General features: G+C 55.5%; 1 protein-coding gene across 1 annotated transcript; it reads right to left on the bottom strand.

Annotated features, from left to right (window-relative positions):
- Positions 1–369: 369 nt before the first annotated feature.
- On the bottom strand, positions 370–21,879 carry LOC144489945 (uncharacterized; the record flags this gene model as incomplete). The annotated part of the gene is made up of 10 exons (XM_078207769.1): positions 21,758–21,879; positions 14,220–14,349; positions 12,636–12,708; positions 10,907–11,046; positions 9,550–9,616; positions 8,746–8,792; positions 7,317–7,556; positions 2,209–2,226; positions 1,260–1,304; positions 370–444 (listed from the first exon to the last, which is right to left on the bottom strand). Coding segments are annotated over exons 2-10 (766 nt in total), but the record flags the coding sequence as incomplete, so codon positions are not given.
- Positions 21,880–23,504: the final 1,625 nt, after the last annotated feature.

The raw sequence follows: 23,504 nt of genomic DNA, 5'->3' as shown, positions 1-23,504 counted from the left end.
AGCCTCTCCCAATCAACGGCCACCAATTCCTGCCTAATTCCTGCCTAATGTACGCAAAAACATGCAAATCGATGTTTTGCTCGCTCCGGGAGCTCCCGATCCCGCCCGTTTGTTGTTGCTGAAACGGGAATGGACGTCTGATCGGGCGACATTGCCACTACTCGCATCCCGCCCGATTTTACCAGCCCACCTCACCGGAAAACAGGCGCAATGAGTTTGTAAATTCACTCCCGGGGCGAGGGGGGGGGGGGGGGGGGGGGGGTGTGGCGGGGGGGGGGGGTTCGCTGGCAGGACGAGAGAGTTTTATAGTTGAGACGTGTGGGACTGGAGGCAGTTGGAAAGAGGTCTCACAGAGAGAGGTTTACTCACAGAACAGGATCCCGATGCCCAGCACAAAGAGAATAAAGGCAAAAACCAGGCCCCAAATCCGCAGAGAATCATAATCTGTAACAGAATCATCCAAATATCACTGAGTTACCCCGAGACGGAGAGGCGGAGAGGGAGAGAGAGAGAGAGAGAGAGAGAAAGAGAGAGCGGCACTCCCTCAGTACTGACCCTCTGACAGTGCGGCACTCCCTCAGTACTGACCCTCTGACAGTGCGGCACTCCCTCAGTACTGACCCTCTGACAGTGCGGCACTCCCTCAGTACTGACCCTCTGACAGTGCGGCACTCCCTCAGTACTGACCCTCTGACAGTGCGGCACTCCCTCAGTACTGACCCTCTGACAGTGCGGCACTCCCTCAGTACTGACCCTCTGACAGTGCGGCACTCCCTCAGTACTGACCCTCTGACAGTGCGGCACTCCCTCAGTACTGACCCTCTGACAGTGCGGCACTCCCTCAGTACTGACCCTCTGACAGTGCGGCACTCCCTCAGTACTGACCCTCTGACAGTGCGGCACTCCCTCAGTACTGACCCTCTGACAGTGCGGCACTCCCTCAGTACTGACCCTCTGACAGTGCGGCACTCCCTCAGTACTGACCCTCTGACAGTGCGGCACTCCATCAGCACTGACCCACTGACAGTGCGGCACTCCCTCAGCACTGACCCACTGACAGTGCGGCACTCCCTCAGTACTGACCCACTGACAGTGCGGCACTCCATCAGCACTGACCCTCTGACAGTGCAGCACTCCCTCAGCACTGACCCTCTGACAGTGCTGCACTCCCTCAGTACTGACCCTCTGACAGTGCGGCACTCCCTCAGCACTGACCCTCTGACAGTGCGGCACTCCCTCAGCAGTGAAAGTTTACATACCATATTCAAATCTTGCTGTGTTTTCTGGTCCTGGGTACTTTATTCCTGTCCAAACAGACAAAAAATTGAATTAAATTTTGAAGAAAGCCTCTGTGCTTTGTGTGAGGAATTGTTTCTGGGATTTTTTCGAATCCTTCCCGTCCAGGAGGAGGCCAATCGGCCCATCGAGCCTGTACTGACCACTGTCCCATGCAGGCATCATCCCCACAACCCCAGGCCTTTAACCGCCTCTAAGGGGCAATTTAGCACGGCCAATCCACCTAACCTGCACATCTTTGGACTGTAGGAGGAAACCCACGCAGACACGGGGAGAATGTGCAGACTCCACACAGACCGTGTCCCAAGCCGGGAATCGAACCCGGGTCCCTGGCGCTGTGAGGCAGCAGTGCTAACCACTGTGTCACCGTGCCCCCGGGAATCGAACCCGGGTCCCTGGCGCTGTGAGGTAGCAGCGCTAACCACTGTGTCACCGTGCCCCCGGGAATCGAACCCGGGTCCCTGGCGCTGTGAAGCAGCAGCGCGAACCACTGTGTCACCGTGCCCCCGGGAATCGAACCCGGGTCCCTGGCGCTGTGAGGCAGCGGTGCTAACCACTGTGTCACCTTGCTGCCCGTACATTCCAAAATGCATTACTTCACATTTGTCCGGATTAAACTCCAAAAAGTACTTTAAAAAGTTTTTTGAAGAGTTTCGAAAGCACCTGAAAGGAAAAGCTCTCCTTGCTGTTTTTTTCCTGAAGTTGAAAGCACAGGAGCAGGCCCAGGCCCAGGCCCCACCCTCCCGGTAACAAGATCCCCGGTCTTGGAGGGACAGTGACGCCCACTGCAGCAAGTGGGATCGGAATGGTGGAGGATTCACTCACCGCAGTGTAAAATACTCAGCTTTACTTTGCCACTAGTTCCATTAAAGTGTATTGACACTGGAGCACTGAGTGTTGAAACCAACTCACCAGGGAGACGTGTAGTACCTGAGACAGACAGACCCAAAACTGGGCATTAGTTTAATGCACATTGTTAGACACAGAGTAAAACTCCCTCGACACTGTCCTCCATCAAACACTCCCAGGACAGGTACAGCACGGGGTTAGATACAGAGTAAAACTCCCTCTACACTGTCCCCATCAAACACTCCCAGGACAGGTACAGCACGGTGTTAGATACAGAGTAAATCTCCCTCGACACTGTCCCCATCAAACACTCCCAGGACAGGTACAGCACGGTGTTAGATACAGAGTAAAGCTCCCTCTACACTGTCCCCATCAAACACTCCCAGGACAGGTACAGCACGGGGTTAGATACAGAGTAAAGCTCCCTCGACACTGTCCCCCATCAAACACTCCCAGGACAGGTACAGCACGGGGTTAGATACAGAGTAAAGCTCCCTCTACACTGTCCCCATCAAACACTCCCAGGACAGGCACAGCACGGGGTTAGATACAGAGTAAAACTCCCTCGACACTGTCCTCCATCAAACACTCCCAGGACAGGTACAGCACGGGGTTAGATACAGAGTAAAACTCCCTCTACACTGTCCCCATCAAACACTCCCAGGACAGGTACAGCACGGTGTTAGATACAGAGTAAATCTCCCTCGACACTGTCCCCATCAAACACTCCCAGGACAGGTACAGCACGGGGTTAGATACAGAGTAAAGCTCCCTCTACACTGTCCCCCATCAAACACTCCCAGGACAGGTACAGCACGGGGTCAGATACAGAGTAAAGCTCCCTCTACACTGTCCCCCAACAAACACTCCCAGGACAGGTACAGCATGGGGTTAGATACAGAGTAAAACTCCCTCTACACTGTCCCCATCAAACACTCCCAGGACAGGTACAGCACGGGGTTAGATACAGAGTAAAGCTCCCTCTACACTGTCCCCATCAAACACTCCCAGGACAGGTACAGCACGGGGTCAGATACAGAGTAAAGCTCCCTCTACACTGTCCCCCAACAAACACTCCCAGGACAGGTACAGCATGGGGTTAGATACAGAGTAAAACTCCCTCTACACTGTCCCCATCAAACACTCCCAGGACAGGTACAGCACGGGGTTAGATACAGAGTAAAGCTCCCTCTACACTGTCCCCCATCAAACACTCCCAGGACAGGTACAGCACGGTGTTAGATACAGAGTAAATCTCCCTCGACACTGTCCCCATCAAACACTCCCAGGACAGGTACAGCACGGGGTTAGATACAGAGTAAAGCTCCCTCTACACTGTCCCCCATCAAACACTCCCAGGACAGGTACAGCACGGGGTCAGATACAGAGTAAAGCTCCCTCTACACTGTCCCCCATCAAACACTCCCAGGACAGGTACAGCACGGGGTTAGATACAGAGTAAAGCTCCCTCTACACTGTCCCCATCAAACACTCCCAGGACAGGTACAGCACGGGGTTAGATACAGAGTAAAGCTCCCTCTACACTGTCCCCATCAAACACTCCCAGGACAGGTACAGCACGGGGTTAGATACAGAGTAAAGCTCCCTCTGCACTGTCCCCCATCAAACACTCCCAGGACAGGTACAGCACGGGGTTAGATACAGAGTAAAGCTCCCTCGACACTGTCCCCATCAAACACTCCCAGGACGGGTACAGCACGGGGTTAGACACAGAGTAAAACTCCCTCGACACTGTCCTCCATCAAACACTCCCAGGACAGGTACAGCACGGGGTTAGATACAGAGTAAAACTCCCTCTACACTGTCCCCATCAAACACTCCCAGGACAGGTACAGCACGGTGTTAGATACAGAGTAAATCTCCCTCGACACTGTCCCCATCAAACACTCCCAGGACAGGTACAGCACGGTGTTAGATACAGAGTAAAGCTCCCTCTACACTGTCCCCATCAAACACTCCCAGGACAGGTACAGCACGGGGTTAGATACAGAGTAAAGCTCCCTCTACACTGTCCCCCATCAAACACTCCCAGGACAGGTACAGCACGGGGTTAGATACAGAGTAAAGCTCCCTCTACACTGTCCCCATCAAACACTCCCAGGACAGGCACAGCACGGGGTTAGATACAGAGTAAAACTCCCTCGACACTGTCCTCCATCAAACACTCCCAGGACAGGTACAGCACGGGGTTAGATACAGAGTAAAACTCCCTCTACACTGTCCCCATCAAACACTCCCAGGACAGGTACAGCACGGTGTTAGATACAGAGTAAATCTCCCTCGACACTGTCCCCATCAAACACTCCCAGGACAGGTACAGCACGGGGTTAGATACAGAGTAAAGCTCCCTCTACACTGTCCCCCATCAAACACTCCCAGGACAGGTACAGCACGGGGTCAGATACAGAGTAAAGCTCCCTCTACACTGTCCCCCAACAAACACTCCCAGGACAGGTACAGCATGGGGTTAGATACAGAGTAAAACTCCCTCTACACTGTCCCCATCAAACACTCCCAGGACAGGTACAGCACGGGGTTAGATACAGAGTAAAGCTCCCTCTACACTGTCCCCATCAAACACTCCCAGGACAGGTACAGCACGGGGTCAGATACAGAGTAAAGCTCCCTCTACACTGTCCCCCAACAAACACTCCCAGGACAGGTACAGCATGGGGTTAGATACAGAGTAAAACTCCCTCTACACTGTCCCCATCAAACACTCCCAGGACAGGTACAGCACGGGGTTAGATACAGAGTAAAGCTCCCTCTACACTGTCCCCCATCAAACACTCCCAGGACAGGTACAGCACGGTGTTAGATACAGAGTAAATCTCCCTCGACACTGTCCCCATCAAACACTCCCAGGACAGGTACAGCACGGGGTTAGATACAGAGTAAAGCTCCCTCTACACTGTCCCCCATCAAACACTCCCAGGACAGGTACAGCACGGGGTCAGATACAGAGTAAAGCTCCCTCTACACTGTCCCCCATCAAACACTCCCAGGACAGGTACAGCACGGGGTTAGATACAGAGTAAAGCTCCCTCTACACTGTCCCCATCAAACACTCCCAGGACAGGTACAGCACGGGGTTAGATACAGAGTAAAGCTCCCTCTACACTGTCCCCATCAAACACTCCCAGGACAGGTACAGCACGGGGTTAGATACAGAGTAAAGCTCCCTCTGCACTGTCCCCCATCAAACACTCCCAGGACAGGTACAGCACGGGGTTAGATACAGAGTAAAGCTCCCTCGACACTGTCCCCATCAAACACTCCCAGGACGGGTACAGCACGGGGTTAGATACAGAGTAAAGCTCCCTCTACACTGTCCCCATCAAACACTCCCAGGACAGGTACAGCACGGGGTTAGATACAGAGTAAAGCTCCCTCTGCACTGTCCCCAACAAACACTCCCAGGACAGGTACAGCACGGGGTTAGATACAGAGTAAAGCTCCCTCTACACTGTCCCCATCAAACACTCCCAGGACAGGTACAGCACAGGGTTAGATACAGAGTAAAGCTCCCTCTACACTGTCCTCATCAAACACTCCCAGGACAGGTACAGCACGGGGTGAGATACAGAGTAAAGCTCCCTCTACACTGTCCCCATCAACCACTCCCAGGACAGGGACAGCACGGGGTTAGATACAGAGTAAAGCTCCCTCTACACTGTCCCCATCAAACACTCCCAGGACAGGTACAGCATGGGGTTAGATACAGAGTAAAGCTCCCTCTACACTGTCCCCATCAAACACTCCCAGGACAGGTACAGCACGGGGTTAGATACAGAGTAAAGCTCCCTCTACACTGTCCCCATCAAACACTCCCAGGACAGGTACAGCACGGGGTTAGATACAGAGTAAAGCTCCCTCTACACTGTCCCCATCAAACACTCCCAGGACAGGTACAGCACGGGGTTAGATACAGAGTAAAGCTCCCTCTACACAGTCCCCATCAAACACTCCCAGGACAGGTACAGCACGGGGTTAGATACAGAGTAAAGCTCCCTCTACACTGTCCCCCATCAAACACACCCAGGACAGGTACAGCACGGGGTTAGATACAGAGTAAAGCTCCCTCTACACTGTCCCCATCAAACACACCCAGGACAGGTACAGCACGGGGTTAGATACAGAGTAAAGCTCCCTCTACACTGTCCCCCATCAAACACACCCAGGACAGGTACAGCACGGGGTTAGATACAGAGTAAATCTCCATCAACACTGTCCCCCATCAAACACTCCCGGGACAGGTACAGCACGGGGTTAGATACAGAGTAAAGCTCCCTCTACACTGTCCCCATCAAACACTCCCAGGACAGGTACAGCACGGGGTTAGATACAGAGTAAAGCTCCCTCTACACTGTCCCCCATCAAACACTCCCGGGACAGGTACAGCACGGGGTTAGATACAGAGTAAAGCTCCCTCTACACTGTCCCCATCAAACACTCCCAGGACAGGTACAGCACGGGGTTAGATACAGAGTAAAGCTCCCTCTACACTGTCCCCCATCAAACACTCCCGGGACAGGTACAGCACGGGGTTAGATACAGAGTAAAGCTCCCTCTACACAGTCCCCATCAAACACTCCCAGGACAGGTACAGCACGGGGTTAGATACAGAGTAAAGCTCCCTCTACACTGTCCCCATCAAACATTCCCAGGACAGGTACAGCACGGGGTTAGATACAGAGTAAAGCTCCCTCTACACTGTCCCCATCAAACACTCCCAGGACAGGTACAGCACGGGGTTAGATACAGAGTAAAGCTCCCTCTACACTGTCCCCATCAAACACTCCCAGGACAGGTACAGCACGGGGTTAGATACAGAGTAAAGCTCCCTCGACACTGTCCCCATCAAACACTCCCAGGACAGGTACAGCACGGGGTTAGATACAGAGTAAAGCCCCCTCTACACTGTCCCCATCAAACACTCCCAGGACAGGTACAGCACGGGGTTAGATACAGAGTAAAGCTCCCTCGACACTGTCCCCATCAAACACTCCCAGGACAGGTACAGCACGGGGTTAGATACAGAGTAAAGCCCCCTCTACACTGTCCCCCATCAAACACTCCCGGGAGAGGCAGAGCATTTTATTGTGTTCGAGGCAGTGCTGTGGTACAGGAAGTGGACGCCACACACTTACGTGACTTGTCAGGAGCGAGCTCACAGATCGGATTGCGGTAGTTTTGGAGTTGCAGTAGCGTGCTGTCATTCGAGATGTTCTGGAGAATGAGGGAGCTGCATCTGGCCGTCCCATCAATCCAGCATCGAGCACTCGGAGATGTTTCAGGAGAGCCAGGACTGTAAATGTGAACCGAGGAACCCTCCTTCGGAACGCAGGGACAATTCCACAGGTCGCGCCGGACCCGCTCGCAGTGGTCCCCTGCCGGATGGAAGTTGTGGAAAGACATGTTGACACTGAGGGGCGTTGGTCTGAGAATGTCAGACGCAAACACATCGTCACATTTGGAAACACACCGTCGCAATCTATCGTTGGGATTGGTCTGTGTGCTTCCGATCAGACGCGGCTCCTGATGCAGAGTCCACAAGGTCCGATACACCACCCTGACAATCCAAACAGAATTTCACAGCACACAATCAGGCCATTCAGCCCGTCTGCTCTGTGCTGGTGTCTCGGCTCCACACGAACCTCCTCCCTCACCGACTTTCATCCAATCGACAATCTGGGGTCGGAGAGTGACTGTGCGGCTTTTAAAATGTGAAGGGAAAGCCGCACTGGGTGACGCACAAAACAAGTGAGGTGATGCATTTTGGAAGGTCTCATACAGACTGGAAATACACAGTAAATGGCAGAACCCTTAAGAGTATTGATAGGCAGAGGGATCTGGGTGTACAGGTACACAGGTCACTGAAAGTGGCAATGCAGGTGGAGAAGGTAGTCAAGAAGGCATACGGCATGCTTGCCTTCATCGGCCGGGGTATTGAGTTTAAAAATTGGCAAGTCATGTTGCAGCTTTATAGAACCTTAGTTAGGCCGCACTTGGAATATAGTGTTCAATTCTGGTCGCCACATTACCAGAAGGATGTGGAGGCTTTGGAGAGGGTACAGAAAAGATTTACCAGGATGTTGCCTGGTATGGAGGGCATTAGCTATGAGGAGAGGTTGGAGAAACTTGGTTTGTTCTCACTGGAACGACGGAGGTTGAGGGGAGACCTGATAGAAGTCTACAAGATTATGAGGGGCATGGACAGAGTGGATAGTCAGAAGCTTTTTCCCAGGGTGGAAGAGTCAATTACTCGGGGGCACAGGTTTAAGGTGCGAGGGGCAAGGTTTAAAGGAGATGTACGAGGCAGATTTTTTACACAGAGGGTGGTGGGTGCCTGGAACTCGCTGCCGGGGGAGGGAGTGGAAGCGGATACGGTAGTGAGTTTTAAGGGGCGTCTGGACAAGTACATGAATAGGATGGGAATAGAGGGATATGGTCCCCGGAAGGGTCGGGGGTTTTAGTTCAGTCGGGCAGCATGGTCGGTGCAGGCTTGGAGGGGCCGAAGGGCCTGTTCCTGTGCTGTAATTTTCTTTGTTGAAACAAAATGGAGAAATTTGTACTCACCAGAAGCGACAGGAATGTGGGTGAGGATGATGAGGGCAGCGAGTATCCTGAAACGTAAAGGAGAGACCAACTGAGTCTTTTTGCGAAGGATGTGCATTCAGGAGGAGGCCCCATTCCACCCCCTCGAGCCTGTTACACAGGAACAGGAGGAGGCCATTCAGCCCCTCGAGCCTGTTACACAGGAACAGGAGGAGGCCATTCAGCCCCTCGAGCCTGTTACACAGGAACAGGAGGAGGCCCCATTCAGCCCCTCGAGCCTGTTACACAGGAACAGGAGGAGGCCCCATTCAGCCCCTCGAGCCTGTTACACAGGAACAGGAGGAGGCCATTCAGCCCCTCGAGCCTGTTACACAGGAACAGGAGGAGGCCCCATTCAGCCCCTCGAGCCTGTTACACAGGAACAGGAGGAGGCCCCATTCAGCCCCTCGAGCCTGTTACACAGGAACAGGAGGAGGCCATTCAGCCCCTCGAGCCTGTTACACGGTAACAGGAGGAGGCCATTCAGCCCCTCGAGCCTGTTACACAGGAACAGGAGGAGGCCCCATTCAGCCCCTCGAGCCTGTTACACAGGAACAGGAGGAGTTTTATCCGATCTGCATCTCAACTCTACCTTCCCGCCTCGGTTCTGTAACCTTTAACCTCCCCCTCCCCATCCTGGCAAAAATCCCAGAGACGGGAAGGGAGTCCCGGATTCCGGCCGCCCTGAGTGCTCCCACTCCATGAATGGACTGGCACCAACATTGCGGTTCCGAGTGCCCCACAGCGTACCCCCGCTCCCCACTGAAATTGTTGTTTGGACTTTACCGCTTGGATCCTGTCGTTCTTTTCCTGCCGGGTTTGCGTCCTGTCGCTGTGAGCGGGATACTGGGACCTGCAACGAGGATTGAAACCGGTGAGTTGCCAATTGGAGATCTCCAAAGCCTGAGCCACCCTTTTGGCTTCAAAAACCTCCCACAAACTTCCCCGGCTCCACTTTCTCCAGCTCCTTTCCCCCACCTCGGGACATCCCACAGGAACATTGGGAGCTGCGGAGCAATCGTTACTGAACTGCCAATATCGGGAATAAAGCACCAAGAGTACACAGCAAGATCCCACATTCAGCAACGTGATTCTGATCCGGCTTTTATCATCCCCCCCCCCACGCTTCTTCCAAATACGAGGTGAGGGATTCCCCTAACCCTACACCCCCTCCCCATCTCTGTAACCTCCTCCAGCCCCGACACCCCCTCCCTATCTCTGTCACCTCCTCCAGCCCCGACACCCCCTCCCTATCTCTGTAACCTCCTCCAGCCCCGACACCCCCTCCCTATCTCTGTAACCACCTCCAGCCCCTACACCCCCTCCCTATCTCTGTAACCTCCTCCAGCCCCTACAACCCTCCCTATCTCTGTAACCTCCTCCAGCCCCTACACCCCTCCCTATCTCTGTAACCTCCTCCAGCCCCGACACCCCTCCCTATCTTTGTAACCTCCTCCAGCCCCTACACCCCTCCCTATCTCTGTAACCTCCTCCAGCCCCGACACCCCTCCCTATCTTTGTAACCTCCTCCAGCCCCTACACCCCTCCCTATCTCTGTAACCTCCGCCAGCCCCTACCTATCTCTGTAACCTCCTCCAGCCCCGACACCCCCTCCCTATCACTGTAACCTCCTCCAGCCCCTACACCCCTCGCTATCTCTGTAACCTCCTCCAGCCCCTACACCCCTCCCTATCTCTGTAACCTCCTCCAGACCCTACACCCCTCCCTATCTCTGTAACCTCCTCCAGCCCCTACACCCTTCCCTATCACTGTAACCTCCTCCAGCCCCGACACCCCTCCCTACCTCTGTAACCTCCTCCAGCCCCTACACCCCTCCCTATCTCTGTAACCTCCTCCAGCCCCTACACCCTTCCCTATCACTGTAACCTCCTCCAGCCCCTACACCCTTCCCTATCTCTGTAACCTCCTCCAGCCCCTACACCCTTCCCTATCTCTCTAACCCCCTCCAGCCCCTACACCCCTCCCTATCTCTCTAACCCCCTCCAGCCCCTAGACCCCTCCCTATCTCTGTAACCTCCTCCAGCCCCTACACCCCCTCCCTATCTCTGTAACCCCCTCCCGGTCTGGGAAGCAGTGCCGTGATGCGATAACTAAGGAGGAGCCTGTCCCATTCCCAACACACCTGAGGGGTTGTTTTCCAGGATCGGAGGATCCAAATATTCTTCATTCCCCTTGGGATTCCCACTTGCCGTGAATGTGTCCATCCTGGGAACGAGGTCCGCCTTGTTCTCAGGACTGCTCCACCTCGAGGTCTGAAACAAGCTGCAGGGAAACATCGGATCAGGAGGGTCGGGGAAGGGAGACAGAGAAAACATGGAAAATGTTGAAATTGAACAGTTCCCTGTACTATCCCTAACAACACAGTCCCAGGACATCTCTGCAGGAGTCCCTCAGGGGAGTGTCCAAGGCCCAACAATCTTCAGCTGCTTCATCAATGACCTTCCCTCCATCATAAGGTCAGAAGTGGGGATGTTCGCCGATGATTGCACAATGTTCAGCACCATTCACCACTCCTCAGATACTGAAGCAGTCCATGTTCAAACGCAGCAAGATCTGGACAATATCCAGGCTCGGGCTGACAAGTGGCAAATAACATTCACGCCTCACACATGCCAGGCAATGACCATCACCAATAAGAGACACTCTAACCACCGCCCCTTAACATTCAATGGTGTAACCATCACTGAATCCCCCACTGTCAACATCCTGGGGGTTCCCATCACTGAATCCCCCACTATCAACATCCTGGGGGTTCCCATCACTGAATCCCCCACTGTCAACATCCTGGGGGTTACCATCACTGAAACCCCCACTATCAACATCCTGGGGGTCACCATCACTGAATCCCCCCACTGTCAACATCCTGGGGGTCACCATCACTGAATCCCCCACTGTCAACATCCTGGGGGTCACCATCACTGAATCCCCCACTATCAACATCCTGGGGGTTCCCATCACTGAAACCCCCACTATCAACACCCTGGGGGTTCCCATCACTGAATCCCCCACTATCAACATCCTGGGGGTCCCCATCACTGAATCCCCCACTATCAACATCCTGGGGGTTCCCATCACTGAATCCCCCACTATCAACATCCTGGGGGTTACCATCACTGAATCCCCCACTATCAACATCCTGGGGGTCACCATTGACCAGAAACTGAGCTGGATCCAGCCGTATAAATACTGTGGCTCCCAGAGCAGGTCAGAGGCTGGGAATCCTGCGGAGAGTAACTCACCTCCTGACTCCCCAAAGCCTGTCCACCATCTACAAGGCACAAGTCAGGAGTGTGATGGAACACTCCCCACTCGCCTGGATGGGTGCGGCTCCAACAACACTCGAGAAGCTCAACACCATCCAGGATAAAGCAGCCCCGCTCGATCGACACGCTAACCACAAACATTCACTCCCTCCACCCCCGACGCACAGTGACAGCCGTGTGTACCATCTACAAGATGCACTGCAGCGACTCACCAAGGCTCCTTAGGCAGCACCTTCCAAACCCACCACCTCTACCATCTAGAAGGACAAGGGCAGCAGATACCTGGGAACGCCCCCACCTGGAGGCTCCCCTCCGAGTCACTCACCATCCCGACTTGGAAATATATCGGCCGTTCCTTCACTGTCGCTGGGGTCAAAATCCTGGCACCCCCCTCCCTAACAGCGCTGTGGGTGGACCTACACCACACGGGGACTGCAGCGGGTTCAAGATGGCGGCTCACCCACCCCCTTCCCAAGGGGCAGTTAGGGATGGGGGTAAATGCTGGGCCTCAATCAAGAGACACATCCCGGTGAAGGTAGATGATTGGAAACAACAATGGACAGTCCCATTCACTGTCCCACTGCTTACCTGCAAAACGATTGCCAAGCACACATCGTTTGATAATCCTCATTCATCGCATCGACAGCGACTGCGTAACAGTCTGAAAAATAAAACACTCCAATATCGTCGCCGCACAGAATATCTCAACTCAAACTGGCCATTCGGCTCATCTAATCCGTGCTGCTATTTCTGCGCCACATGAGCCTCCACCCACTCCCTCTTCATTCTCTACCCCCCCCCCCCCCCGCCCCCCCCCCCGTCCCACATCACCTTCTCCTGCATTCCCCCCCCGCTCCCCATGCGAGCGGGTCCCCCATTCCCCCTGCTCGAGCAGGTCTCCCATTCCTCCCGACGAGAGTGAGTCCCACATTCCTCCCCACTCCCCATGGGAGCAAGTCCCGTATTCTCCCCACTCCCCGTGGGAGTGAGTCCCACATTCTCCCCATGGGAGCGAATCCCATATTCTCCACCACTCCCCGTGGGAGTGAGTCCCACATTCTCCCCACTCCCCGTGGGAGCGAGTCCCACATTCTCCCCACTCCCCGTGGGAGCAAGTCCCACATTCTCCCCACTCCCCGTGGGAGCGAGTCCCACATTCTCCCCACTCCCCGTGGGAGCGAGTCCCACATTCTCCCCACTCCCCGTGGGAGCGAGTCCCACATTCTCCCCACTCCCCGTGGGAGCGAGTCCCACATTCTCCCCACTCCCCGTGGGAGCGAGTCCCACATTCTCCCCACTCCCCGTGGGAGCGAGTCCCACATTCTCCCCACTCCCCGTGGGAGCGAGTCCCACATTCTCCCCACTCCCCGTGGGAGCGAGTCCCACATTCTCCCCACTCCCCGTGGGAGCGAGTCCCACATTCTCCCCACTCCCCGTGGGAGCGAGTCCCACATTCTCCCCACTCCCCGTGGGAGCGAGTCCCACATTCTCCCCACGGGAGCGAGTCCCACATTCTCCCCACTCCCCGTGGGAGCGAGTCCCGTTTCTCCCCACGGGAGCGAATCCCACATTCTCCCCACTCCCCGTGGGAGCGAGTCCCACATTCTCCCCACTCCCCATGGGAGCGAGTCCCACATTCTCCCCACTCCCCATGGGAGCGAGTCCCACATTCTCTCCACTCCCTGTGGGAGCGAGACCCGTTTCTCCCCACTCTCCGCGGCTTTCGGAGACCGGAACTGTGCACAGTGCTCCGAGTGTGGTGTAACCGAGGGATATGGAGACTGGAACTGTGCACAGTGCTCCGAGTGTGGGTCTAACCGAGGGATATGGAGACTGGAACTGTGCACAGTGCTCCGAGTGTGGTCGAACTGAGGGATATGGAGACTGGAACTGTGCACAGTGCCCCGAGTGTGGTCGAACCGAGGGATAAGTGGGTTAAATCGATTGGCCATGATAAGTTGCGGCTGATTGTGTTCGGGTAAATATGTGGGGTTACGGGGACAGGGTCTGGGTGGGTTTGTTGCCGGTGCAGATACAATGGGCCCAATGGCCTTCTCCTGTACTGCAGGGAGTCGATCATGCAGCTTTCCCCATTTGGAAAGTCTCCCCCCCTCCTGCCCCCCATGTTGGGCTGCTTGGAGTACAGCACAGAGAGAGATCAGTGTGAGGTACCTGTCACATCAGCATCAGCTGTTGCTGTATCCAAGATGGGTGATGTCTCCGGTAAACACATCTCGCTGTCAGTCCTGGATTAATAGGAGGGAGAGCAGACTCTCATTGAGGAGTGACAGAGACAGGGAGGCTGTGAGGGAGAGAGTGAGGAAGAGAGGTGAACAAAGAATGCGACAGCGAGGGGGAGGAGTGACGGGTGGGGAGGTGAGGGGGAGCTCGGGTAAACTCCAGCCCCGACACCCCTCCCCGTCTCCGTAACCTCCTCCAGCCCCGATACCCCTCCCCGTCTCCGTAACCTCCTCCAGCCCCGACACCCCTCCCAGTCTCCGTTACCTCCTCCAGCCCCGACACCCCTCCCCGTCTCCGTAACCTCCTCCAGCCCCAACACCCCTCCCCGTAACCTCCTCCAGCCCCGACACCCCTCCCCGTCTCCGTAATATCCTCCAGCCCCGACACTCCTCCCCGTAACCTCCTCCAGCCCTGACACCCCTCCCCGTCTTCGTAACCTCCTCCAGCCCCGACACCCCTCCCCGTCTCCGTAATATCCTCCAGCCCCGACACTCCTCCCCGTAACCTCCTCCAGCCCCGACACCCCTCCCCGTCTCCGTAACCTCCTCCAGCCCCGACACTCCTCCCCGTAACCTCCTCCAGCCCCAACACCCCTCCCCGTCTCCGTAACCTCCTCCAGCTCCGACACCCCTCCCCGTCTCCGTAACCTCCTCCAGCCCCGACACCCCTCCCCGTCTCCGTAATATCCTCCAGCCCCGACACTCCTCCCCGTAACCTCCTCCAGCCCCGACACCCCTCCCCGTCTTCGTAACCTCCTCCAGCCCCGACACCCCTCCCCGTCTCCGTAACATCCTCCAGCCCCGACACTCCTCCCCGTAACCTCCTCCAGCCCCGACACCCCTCCCCGTCTCCGTAACCTCCTCCAGCCCCGACACTCCTCCCCGTAACCTCCTCCAGCCCCAACACCCCTCCCCGTCTCTGTAACCTCCTCCAGCTCCGACACCCCTCCCCGTCTCCGTAACCTCCTCCAGCCCCGACACCCCTCCCCGTCTCCGTAACCTCCTCCAGCCCCTACACCCCTCCCCGTCTCCGTAACCTCCTCCAGCCCCGACACCCCTCCCTGTCTCCGTAACCTCCTCCAGCCCCGACACCCCTCCTGTGTTAATGAATTCCACAGACTCACCGCTCTCTGGGTGAAGAAATGTCTCCTCATCTCCGTCCTAAATGGTCTACCCAGAATCCTCAGACTGTGACCCCTGGTTCTGGACTCCCTCCCCCCCCCACCCCCACCCCCACCCCCACCCCCACCCCCACCCCCACCATCGGGAACATCCTCCCTGCATCTACCCTGTCCAGTCCTGTTACCAAACCCCGCCCCCAATCCCCAAACCCCGCCCCCAATCCCCAAACCCCGCCCCCAATCCCCAAACCCCGCCCCCAATCCCCAAACCCTGCCCCCAAACCCCGCCCCCAATCCCCAAACCCCGCCCCAATCCCCAAACCCCGCCCCCAATCCCCAAACCCTGCCCCCAAACCCCGCCCCCAATCCCCAAACCCCGCCCCCAATCCCCAAACCCCGCCCCCAATCCCCTGGTTCTGGACTCCCCCCACCATCGGGAACATCCTCCCTGCATCCACCCTGTCCAGTCCTGTTACCAAACCCCGCCCCCAATCCCCAAACCCCGCCCCCAATCCCCAAACCCCGCCCCCAATCCCCAAACCCCGCCCCCAATCCCCAAACCCCGCCCCCAATCCCCTGGTTCTGGACTCCCCCCACCATCGGGAACATCCTCCCCGCATCCACCCTGTCCAGTCCTGTTAGAATTTTATAAGTCTCGATGAGATCCCCCCTCATTCGTCTGAACTCCAGTGAAAACAATCCTAACCGAGTCAATCTCTCCTCGTACATCAGTCCCGCCATCCCCGGAATCAGCCGGGTAAACCTTCGCTGCACCCCCTCGAGAGCAAGAACATCCTTCCTCAGAAAAGGAGACCAAAACTGCACACAATACTCTCGGTGTGGCCTCACCAAGGCCCTGTATAATTGCAACACATCCCTCGCTCCTGTACTCAAAACCTCTCACAATAAAGGCCAACATACCATTTGCCTTCTTTACCGCCTGCTGTACCTGCATGCTTACCTTCAGCGACTGGTGCACAAGGACACCCAGGTCCCGCTGCACACTCCCCTCTCCCAATTTACACCCATTCAGGTCGCCTTCTTGCTTCCAAAGTGAATAACCTCACGTTTATTCAAATTATACTGCATCTGCCATTGACTTGCCCACGGGGACAGCACGGTGGCACAGTGGGTTAGCATTGCTGCTTCACAGCACCAGGGAACTGGGTTCGGTTCCCAGCTTGGGTCACTGTCTGTGCGGAGTCTGCACGTTCTCCCCGTGTCTGCGTGGGTTTCCTCCGGGTGCTCCGGTATCCTCCCACCGTCTGAAAGACGTGCTGGTTAGGGTGCATTGACCCGAACAAGTGCTGCACTGTGGCGACGAGGGGAATTTCACAGTAACTTCATTGCCGTGTTAATGTAAGCCTTACTTATGATTAATAAATCAACTTTAACTCATCCAGCCTGTCCAAATCATGCTGAAGCATCTCTGCATCCACGTCACAGTTCACCCTGCCACCCAACTTGTAAGAAGCCTCACAACACCTGGTTAAAGTCCAACAGGTTTATTTGGTAGCACAAGCTTTCGGAGTCTCGCTCCTTCTTCAGGTGAGTGGAGAGTTGGGTTCACAAACAGAGCATATAAACACAAACTCAATTTACAAGATAATGGTTGGAAGTTGAGTCTTAACAGATAATCAAGTCTTTACAGGTACAGACAATGTGAGTGGAGAGAGGGTTAAGCACAGGTTAAAGAGGTATGAAGGAGCAGCGCTCCAAAAGCTCGTGATTCCAAATAAACCCATTGGACTTTAACCTGGTGTTGTGAGACTTCTTACTGTGTTTACCCCAGTCCAACGCCGGCATCTCCACATCATGGCTCCCACCCAACTTGGTGTCATCTGCAAACTTTGAGATGTTACGTTTTGTTCCCCCATCCAAATCATTAATATATATTGTGAATAGCTGGGGTCCCAGCTCCGATCCCTGTGGCACCCCACTAGTTACTGCCTGACAATTTGAAAAGCACCCATTAATTCCTACTCTCTGTTTCCTCTCGGCCAACCAGTTTTCTATCCGTCTCAATACACTTCCCCCAATCCCGCGCGTACACAAGAGTTCAGTTGGAGGGAGAATATTTTCGACATTTGCTGCGTAGATAGCGGGGAACCTCTTCGTGCAATTTCTATGGAGGTTAAGGGAGAGATTTACTAGAACATTCCGGGGATGAGGGGGCTTCAGTTCAGGTGGAGAGACAGGGCGAAGCTGGGATTGTTCCCCTCGGAGCGGAGAAGGTTCAGGGGGAGATTGAATCGAGGCGTTCAGAATCACGAGGGGGAGGGGGGGGTTTGGATGGAGTGAATGAGGAGAAAGTGTTTCCAGTGACAGGAGGCTCGGTAACCGGAGGGGACACAGATTGAAGAGAATCGGGGAAAGGACCAGAGGGGGGGGGAGATGAGGAGAATTTTATTTTGGACACACAGCGAGTTGTTGTGATCTGGAAGGCGCTGCCTGAAAGGGCGGTGGAAGCTGATTCAACAGGAACTTTCAAAAGGGGCAATTGGGGAAATACTGGAAGGGGAAAAATTGAGGACAGGTACAGCTCGGGATTAGATACAGAGTAAAGCTCCCTCTACACTGTCCCCATCAAACACTCCCAGGACAGGTACAGCACGGGGTTAGATACAGAGTAAAGCTCCCTCTACACTGTCCCCATCAAACACTCCCAGGACAGGTACAGGACGGGGTTAGATACAGAGTAAAGCTCCCTCTACACTGTCCCCCATCAAACACTCCCAGGACAGGTACAGCACGGGGTTAGATACAGAGTAAAGCTCCCTCTACACTGTCCCCATCAAACACTCGCAGGACAGGTACAGCACGGGGTTAGATACAGAGTAACGCTCCCTCTACACTGTCCCCATCAAACACTCGCAGGACAGGTACAGCACGGGGTCAGATACAGAGTAAAGCCCCCTCTACACTGTCCCCATCAAACACTCCCAGGACAGGTACAGCACGGGGTTAGATACAGAGTGAAGCTCCCTCTACACTGTCCCCCATCAAACACTCCCAGGACAGGTACAGCACGGGGTTAGATACAGAGTAAAGCTCCCTCTGCACTGTCTCCATCAAACACTCCCAGGACTGGTACAGCACGGGGTTAGATACAGAGTAAAGCTCCCTCTACACTGTCCCCATCAAACACTCCCAGGACAGGTACAGCACGGGGTTAGATACAGAGTAAAGCTCCCTCTACACTGTCCCCATCAAACACTCCCAGGACAGGTACAGCACGGGGTTAGATACAGAGTAAAGCTCCCTCTACACTGTCCCCATCAAACACCCCCAGGACAGGTACAGCACGGGGTTAGATACAGAGTAAAGCTCCCTCTGCACTGTCGCCCATCAAACACTCCCAGGACAGGTACAGCACGGGGTTAGATACAGAGTAAAGCTCCCTCTACACTGTCCCCATCAAACACTCGCAGGACAGGTACAGCACGGGGTTAGATACAGAGTAACGCTCCCTCTACACTGTCCCCATCAAACACTCGCAGGACAGGTACAGCACGGGGTCAGATACAGAGTAAAGCCCCCTCTACACTGTCCCCATCAAACACTCCCAGGACAGGTACAGCACGGGGTTAGATACAGTGTAAAGCCCCCTCTACACTGTCCCCATCAAACACTCGCAGGACAGGTACAGCACGGGGTTAGATACAGAGTAAAGCTCCCTCTACACTGTCCCCATCAAACACTCCCAGGACAGGTACAGCACGGGGTTAGATACAGTGTAAAGCCCCCTCTACACTGTCCCCCAAACACTCCCAGGACAGGTACAGCACGGGGTTAGATACAGAGTAAAGCTCCCTCTACACTGTCCCCCATCAAACACTTCCAGGACAGGTACAGCACGGGGTTAGATACAGAGTAAAGCTCCCTCTACACTGTCGCCCATCAAACACTCCCAGGACAGGTACAGCACGGGGTTAGATACAGAGTAAAGCTCCCTCTACACTGTCCCCATCAAACACTCGCAGGACAGGTACAGCACGGGGTTAGATACCGAGTAAAGCTCCCTCTGCACTGTCCCCATCAAACACAGTAAGAAGTTTAACAACACCAGGTTAAAGTCCATAAGGTTTATTTGGTAGCAAAAGCCACAAGCTTTCGGAGCCTTAAGCTCCTTCTTCACCTGAAGGAGTTAAGGCTCCGAAAGCTTGTGTGGCTTTTGCTACCAAATAAACCTTATGGACTTTAACCTGGTGTTGTTAAACTTCTTACTGTGTTTACCCCAGTCCAACGCCGGCATCTCCACATCATGCCCATCAAACACTCCCAGGACAGGTGCAGCACGGGGTTAGATACAGAGTAAAACTCCCTCTCCACTGTCCCATTCAAACGCTCCACAGCGAAAAACCGCACCGACCTCCTCAGAAGACAAACACGGGACACAGTGGACAGAGTACCCTTCGTCGTCCAGTACTTCCCCGGAGCGGAGAAGCTACGACATCTCCTCCGGAGCCTTCAACATGTCATTGATGAAGACGAACATCTCGCCAAGGCCATCCCCACACCCCCACTTCTTGCCTTCAAACAACCGCACAACCTCAAACAGACCATTGTCCACAGCAAACTACCCAGCCTTCAGGAGAACAGTGACCACGACACCACACAACCCAGAGTTATCCCCGCCCCTTATCGACCGTCACTTCTGTTCTGCACCGGAAGTCTGCCGCAGTGCGCGCCGAGAGTTGTAGTCCACACTCCGTCCTCAGGCTGTCATGATGTGGAGATGCCGGTGTCGGACTGGGGTAAAGACCGGACGAAGGGACAGCCTGTTCCGAAAGCTAGTGGCTTTTGCAACCAAATAAACCTGTTGGACTTTAACCTGGTGTTGTTAGACTTCTTACTCAGGCTGTCAGTCAGAGTTATCCCTGGCCCTGCACTCAACCCTGGAACACCTGGATAACAAGGACACCTATGTCAGACTCCTATTTATTGAATACAGCTCAGCTTTCAATACCATTATTCCCACGAAACTCATCTTCAAACTCCGTGGCCTGGGCCTCGGCTCCTCCCTCTGCGAATGGATCCTGAACTTCCTAACTCACAGACCACAATCAGTAAGGATAGGCAACAACACCTCCTCCACAATCATCCTCAATACCGGTGCCCCACAAGGCTGTGTTCTCAGCCTCCTACTATACTCCTTATATACCTATGACTGTGCGGCCAAATTCCCCTCCATGTTTGCTGGTGACACCACCGTAGTGGGTTGGATCTCAAACAATGACGAGACAGAGTACAGGAATGAGATAGAGAATCTGGTGAACTGGTGCGGCAACAATAATCTCTCCCTCAATGTCAACAAAACAAAGAGATTGTCATCGACTTCAGGAAGCATAAAGGAGAACATGCTCCTGTCTACATCAACGGAAATGAAGTAGAAAGGGTCGAGAGCTTCAGGTTTTTAGGTGTCCAGATCACCAACAACCTGTCCTGGTCCCCCCATGCCGACACTATAGTTAAGAAAGCCCACCAACGCCTCTACTTTCTCAGAAGACTAAGGAAATTTGGCATGTCTGCTACGACTCTCACCAACCTTTACAGATGCACCATAGAAAGCATTCTTTCTGGTTGTATCACAGCTTGGTCTGGGCTCCTGCTCTGCCCAAGACCGCAAGGAACTACAAAAGGTCGTGAATGTAGCCCAATCCATCACTCAAACCAGCCTCCCATCCATTGACTCAGTCTACACTTCCCGCTGCCTCGGGGAAAAGCAGCCGGCATAATTAAGGACCCCACGCACCCCGGACATTCTCTCTTCCACCTTCTTCCATCGGGAAAAAGATACAAAAGTCTGAGGTCACGCACCGACCGACTCGAGAACAGCTTCTTCCCTGCTGCCGTCAGACTTTTGAATGGACCGACCTCGCATTAAGTTGATCTTTCTCTCCACCCCTAGCTATGACTGTAACACTACACTCTGCACCCTCTCCTTTCCTTCTCCTCTATGTACTCTGTGAACGGTATGCTCTGTCTGTATCGCGCGCAAGAAACAATATTTTTCACTGTATGTTAATACATGTGACAATAATAAATCAAATCAGTTTAAGAGTGAGAAACTTGGGTCTGAAACTAATGCCTTAAGCTGAGCAAAATAGAATGAAAGAGCAGATAGTGGAGTAAAGCAGAGTGGCAGACTGGGGAAAAGTAAGATGCTGATTGGCCAACTGGAGACATTTAAAGGGATGTTTGAATGGATCTATCTCACATTAAGTTGATCTTTCTCCACACCCTAGCTATGACTGGAACACTGCATCCTGCACTCTCTCCTTTCCTTCTCTATGAACAGTATGCTCTGTACAGCGCGGGAAACAATACTTTTCACTGCAGCAATTACCTGTGGTAACAAACCCGGAAGCTGCAGCCAGGCATCAGCGTGGGAGGAGGACACCGGTGCGCACGCGCGACCTGTCACCAGCACGCAGCTGACGGTTCTCGTCGTCACCACGCACTCACGTCATTGCGTCACCGCGCTCGCGCGCGCGTCCAGACCCATCACACCGCGTCGCCCTCACGCGGAAGCCCCGCCCCCGCCCATCGATGACGCCCCGGCCCCGGCATCTTCGCTGCCGCTTCTCAGCCCGGCCCACCACTTGGCGCGTCACTGAGGCTCCACCGCCAGCCCTCTTCAAGCCCCACCTCCACTGAAGCCCCGGCCCCGCCCCTTCTGACGGGCTGACGTTCCACCCTCATACCCCCAAGCTGAACAAATCCCCGGCTCTTCCTGAACTCCGCCCCTCCCCCCCCCGCAACGAAGGCGCCAGCCCCGCGCCCCCCCCCCCTGGCTCCGGCTCCGCCCTCTGGTCGCCCGCCCCGTCCCCCCTGGCTCCGGCTCCGCCCCCTGGTCGCCCGCCCCGCCCCCCCTGGCTCCGGCTCCGCCCTCTGGTCGCCCGCCCCGTCCCCCCTGGCTCCGGCTCCGCCCCCTGGTCGCCCGCCCCGCCCCCCCTGGCTCCGGCTCCGCCCCCTGGTCGCCCGCCCCGCCCCCCCTGGCTCCGGCTCCGCCCTCTGGTCGCCCGCCCCGCCCCCCCTGGCACCGGCTCCGCCCCCTGGTCGCCCGCCCCGCCCCCCCTGGCTCCGGCTCCGCCCCCTGGTCGCCTGCCCCGTCCCCCCTGGCTCCGGCTCCGCCCCCTGGTCGCCCGCCCCCCCTGGCTCCGGCCCCGCCCCCTGGTCGCCTGCCCCGTCCTGCTGGCGCCGGGCCCGCCTCCCTGGCGCCGGCCCCTCCCCCCCTGGCGCCGGCCCCGCCCTTTCAGACATGACGAAGCGAAGCCCGGTCACATCGATGTGGTCGTTGACCTGCAGTGGCGGCAGATTTGAATTTAACCGCCCCTCAGGAGGGTATTTCTTTTTGTGAAGACTCATCAGGTCCTTCTTTTTATGTGCCAAACAATTATACAAAATCAAATTAACTTAGGGACAAAGTAAAAGGGGCGGCGGCTCCCCAAAACTTAAAACGTCAAACCAAAAGGTGATTATCGGGGTCGATAATACACCCCAGCGGCGCCCAGCGGTCGCGGAAGGCGTCAACCGCGCCCGTGGACACCGCATGCTCCCTCTCCAGAGACACCTGGCCGCGAATGTAGCCGCGGTCGAGGGGGCAGACAGTCGGGATGGACGGCCCCGTCGATCGCCCGCTGCCTGGACCTATTGATGGCGCGTCTCGCCAGGCCCAGGAGCAGGTTCACGAGGAGGTCGGCATCCCGACCCGCCCCTCTCCGCACCAGGCGCCCGTGGATCAGGAGCGTGGGGCTGAAGTGCAAACAAAACATCAGTAAAAGGTGTTTGAGGAAACCAAAAAGGGTGTGCAGCCTAAAACACAGAACGTAGACATGGTCCACGGACTCCACAGAAAGGGGCAGTCTCGGGAGCCCGTGTACCGGAAAAGCCTACGGTTGCACGGCACTGCTGCATGCAGCACCCTCCACCCCAGGTCCCCGAGATAATTGGGGGAGATCCCTCCGTAGAGGGACCTCCACTGGGGACCTCCGCCGCCCGGCGGCAACAAGGCCCGCCAAGGTGTATCCGGGCGACGGGCGAGGACGCGGTAGTGAAGGGTGTGCAGCAGCAGCCCGTACAGGAAACGCCTC

Source organism: Mustelus asterias, unplaced genomic scaffold (assembly GCF_964213995.1).
Source record: "Mustelus asterias unplaced genomic scaffold, sMusAst1.hap1.1 HAP1_SCAFFOLD_2702, whole genome shotgun sequence".
In the NCBI taxonomy this organism is placed as follows: Eukaryota; Metazoa; Chordata; class Chondrichthyes; order Carcharhiniformes; family Triakidae; genus Mustelus; species Mustelus asterias.
The sequence above is the reverse complement of the archived record's forward strand: the minus strand, read 5'-3'. Positions and strand labels throughout refer to the sequence as shown.